This window comes from Sinocyclocheilus grahami, unplaced genomic scaffold (genome assembly GCF_001515645.1).
Source record: "Sinocyclocheilus grahami isolate Dianchi unplaced genomic scaffold, SAMN03320097.WGS_v1.1 scaffold252.1, whole genome shotgun sequence".
In the NCBI taxonomy this organism is placed as follows: domain Eukaryota; kingdom Metazoa; phylum Chordata; class Actinopteri; order Cypriniformes; family Cyprinidae; genus Sinocyclocheilus; species Sinocyclocheilus grahami.
The window spans coordinates 249,365-253,656 of NW_015505431.1; the positions used below are offsets into that span (position 1 = coordinate 249,365).

General features: G+C 39.9%; 1 protein-coding gene across 1 annotated transcript in view; it reads right to left on the bottom strand.

The window, feature by feature from the left end:
• Window positions 1–2,297: 2,297 nt before the first annotated feature.
• The window catches only part of LOC107598525 (coiled-coil domain-containing protein R3HCC1L-like), a 3,387-nt gene continuing 1,392 nt past the window's right edge, over window positions 2,298–4,292 (bottom strand). Inside the window, exons 2-6 of the mRNA XM_016289897.1 lie at window positions 4,079–4,149; window positions 3,512–3,607; window positions 3,266–3,406; window positions 3,132–3,189; window positions 2,298–3,031 (exon numbers count right to left, since the gene is read on the bottom strand). Coding sequence (XP_016145383.1) covers window positions 3,137–3,189; window positions 3,266–3,406; window positions 3,512–3,607; window positions 4,079–4,149 — 361 coding nt within the window. The 3' untranslated portion in view covers window positions 2,298–3,031; window positions 3,132–3,136. The remainder of the gene's footprint in view (window positions 3,032–3,131; window positions 3,190–3,265; window positions 3,407–3,511; window positions 3,608–4,078; window positions 4,150–4,292) is intronic.

Consider the following 4,292-nt stretch of genomic DNA (forward strand, 5'->3'; position numbering starts at 1 on the left):
TAATATGCTTAAATTTAAGAGCCCGTTAAATAATGTTTCTTTTTTTTTTTTTTTTTTTTGGCTGCTGGTTTGAGCATCACTAATTACGTAATCTAGCAGTGAATTTAAAATAGTCTCAGTTGTGTTTTTCCCTCACGAAACCCATCTTTTACCCATCTCTTTTAGAGAACTACACACTGGTTTCCCTTCCTTTCATTGCAGAAACACTTAAGCTGTGTTCAACCAAGTCTCTGCCTTTCTCACACAGAACAACCTCCTCGACAGTAACCAATCTGGTTTCAGAAGTGGACATTCAACTGAGACTGCCTTGCTCTCAGTTGTTGAAGCCCTAAGACTGGCAAGAGTGGCTTCCAAATCTTCTGTACTTATCTTGTTGGATCTGTCCGCTGCTTTTGACACCGTTAACCACCAGATTCTCCTGTCAGCCCTATTGGCAAAGGGCATCTCAGGAACCGTGCTCCAGTGGTTTGAGTCTTACCTCTCAGATAGGTCCTTCAAGGTATCTTGGAGAGGTGAGGTGTCCAAGTCACAACATCTAACTACTGGGGTGCCTCAGGGCTCAGTTCTTGGACCACTTCTTTTCTGTCTACATGGCATTACTAGGTTCTGCCATTCAGAAACATGGCTTTTCTTATCACCGCTATGCTGATGACACTCAACTCTACTTCTCATTCCATCCTGATGATCCGACGATAGCTGCTCACATCTTAGCTTGTCTAACAGACGTTTCTTGCTGGATAAAGGACCATCACCTTCAACTCAAGACATAACTGCTTGTGGTTCTATCAAACCCATCGTTTCATTACAATTTCACCATCCAGTTAGGCTCATCAACCATAACTCCTTCAAAAACAGCTTAACCACCAGATTCTCCTGTCAGCCCTATTGGCAAAGGGCATCTCAGGAACCGTGCTCCAGTGGTTTGAGTCTTACCTCTCAGATAGGTCCTTCAAGGTATCTTGGAGAGGTGAGGTGTCCAAGTCACAACATCTAACTACTGGGGTGCCTCAGGGCTCAGTTCTTGGACCACTTCTTTTCTGTCTACATGGCATTACTAGGTTCTGCCATTCAGAAACATGGCTTTTCTTATCACCGCTATGCTGATGACACTCAACTCTACTTCTCATTCCATCCTGATGATCCGACGATAGCTGCTCACATCTTAGCTTGTCTAACAGACGTTTCTTGCTGGATAAAGGACCATCACCTTCAACTCAAGACATAACTGCTTGTGGTTCTATCAAACCCATCGTTTCATTACAATTTCACCATCCAGTTAGGCTCATCAACCATAACTCCTTCAAAAACAGCCAGAAACCTTGGAGTTATGATTGAAGATCAGCTGACCTTCTCAGACCACATTGCTAAAACTGCCCGGTCCTGCAGATTTGCTTTATTCAACATTAGGAAGATCAGGCCCTTTCTTTCAGAACATGCAACACAACTCCTTGTTCAAGCTCTTGTTCTATCCAGGCTGGACTATTGCAATGCTCTCTTGGCAGGTCTTCCAGCCAGTTCTGTCAAACCTTTACAATTAATCCAGAACACGACAGCAAAAAATGCACTTCACACCTGTGTTTATCAGTTTGCACTGGCTACCAATAGCTGCTCGCATAAAATTCAAGGCATTAAACAAGAGTTATCATTCATTCACACCATCTATAACGATACCATTTTGATAATTGTTCTATCGATGAGAATAGTGAAGTCCACACCACCTATAACGATAGCGTCACAGAGAAACGGTATTGTTCCAGTGACTTAATGTTTTTAATTACTGCACGATAAAGACGTTGACAGCCAATCAGAATCCACCAGTGGTTGAAGCTGCTGCACGCGCTTATAACGCACAGAACGTTTTCGACTGTTGGTCTTACTCCGGTTAGACGCCATTTTAATTTTTTTACAGTAATGAAATCAAGGCTTTGGGGGACAGACTACAATCTTTACAATGGCATGCACTGTATTAAGGTCCTAGAACTTTTCACAATTTTAAACCCTGTTTCGTGTAATAGATTTATTTAAAGTTTTTTTTCATAAGTTTTGATAGCTAAACGTTTGTTAAACAAGTACAGTCCATTAAACACACTGTACTTAAATGCCTAAGAGCCTCGTTTTCTTTCCTTTCAGAAATTAAATATAGCTACTATATTACTATATGATTCTGAAGTAATGAATTTAGGTAAAGGGGTGCAGAGCCAGTGGTGGTTTTGTAGGCAAACATTAATGCAAATAATTGCACATACTGGAAAATCCTAAAGACTTACATTACCTATCCATGAATGATATTTTAAAGCAAGATTTGAACATTTTTATTCAGAGCAGAGCTGGGAATTCAAGTGCACCAACATCTGCGAACAACAGACACATGAAAAAGTGCATCTGTCAATTTAGTAGCTGAACAAACCATTTTGTGGATAAACAACAGCACAGTATTTACAGTAATAATGAAAGAACATATACAAAAAAAAAGTTCTGTTAGAATGTGCTGATGGTTTGCAAAATACTTGATTGGTATTAAATAAAATGTTCACAATTGACTTTAGTCTAATGTCATTCTTACAAAAAAGTCGATTTTTACAACCATATTGCAATTCTCAATTAGGATTTAGAAAATATTCACTGTAATTCAATTTTCATTGAAAAAATATGCAATTAATGGCAGTACAAGTACTACCATCATGCTTGACCAATTTTTTTTTTTTGAGTTGACAGATTCCCTCATTTACAAAAGTGGCATGAAAGACATTATCAGATTTAGTGTCAACTTTTCTTTTTACTGAAGCAAAAAAAAAACCCCACTTTTTAGTGTTAGTCAGCAAAGAGAAAACCTTTTCACAAAAATACATTAAAATAATTAAAATGGCCTTTCCAAAACTGAAACGTTCAAAAATCTCAAGAGGAAAGATATAAAATTACAAAACGTCCCTGTTGCAGTGTGTGGCTCTCGCACTTCGCTTCGATGAACCCCCGTGTCCCCTGTTCTTGTGGCTTTGGTTCAGACCGTGCTGGTTTGGCAGTAGTCCTGCTGAAGGTCCCACTCCTTCAGACCCCAAACCCAGAGATAAACCACTTCAGACCTGAACTGATGATCAAATCAAAACGCTTCATAGTTCACAAAAACACAAACCTGTCTTCATTTGCCCTCCGAGACGTCTTCCCGCTGCTCAGCAGCCAAGTGCTTTTGTTCTGACGAGAAAACAGATCAAATAAATCCCTGTTTTTACCAGTCCAGCAACAGAAGAACCTGAGAATAACAGGTCACCTCTCGCCTGCCGTAGTTTGTTCCTCTCGGCCTCTCGCTCTTCTCTGGTCTGGTTACTCTTCACACCCAGAGCCCCGATCACCAGGCGGCGTGCCAGAGCCGCACTCGTCTGAGGACGCTCTTTAGCCGGCAGCAGGTAATCTACACAGAGACAATCAGGTTTGATTTATGAATTAATTTGTGATGGATGTGCAAAACAGGCTCAGAATAGTTCAGGCATGAGTGAATAAGAGAGAGCAGGTGTACCGGAGCAGCTGCGTGCTTTGGCTTTAGTGGTGTTTGATGATTTGGAGAGAGGCCTGACCTTCATCATGGGGTTCTTCATCCTCAGAGCATCACGAGCTACACAAACACACACGTATATACAAGAAAAGGACAAGGTTTCTCATTTTGGGGGCTTCTCGTTTCTATTTAGTCATTTAGCAGATGCTTTTATCCAAAGCGACTTACAGATACATCAATGTTATATTATATATAATTATATTAATGTAACTTATCAATGTTTTGAATGTGTAATGCGAATAAAGAATAAGCAGGATAAGTTTTATATAAACATACATTAGCTAGCAATCAATTCACTTGAAAAACAACCAAAAATCGCTGTATTAGATAAACATTTGAAAAAGTGCCATTTCTACTCTTCAAACTCTTTGGTTTCTTTTACACAGATCTTCCTCAGACAATTTCAGGTCCTCACACACATCACAGAAGTTAATACCGTCATGCTGTTTTCCTCCAGGTCCACCAGCGATTGACTCCAGAGATCTTATAGGCATCATAAAGCCATTCTCTTCTCTTCTAGAACACACTGACCTGCAATGGGACTGGAGAACAAACCCAGGGCATGAGTGTCATCAATCCACTTGATGTCAAACCCCTTCTGCCTGAAAAACACACATATGATCAATAACACCAGGGGCTCCCAAACATTTTGTCAGCCAAAACCCTTATATACAGTATGTATATGTATATACTGGGCAATATGAGTGTGTATATATATATATATATGTGTATATATACATATAAT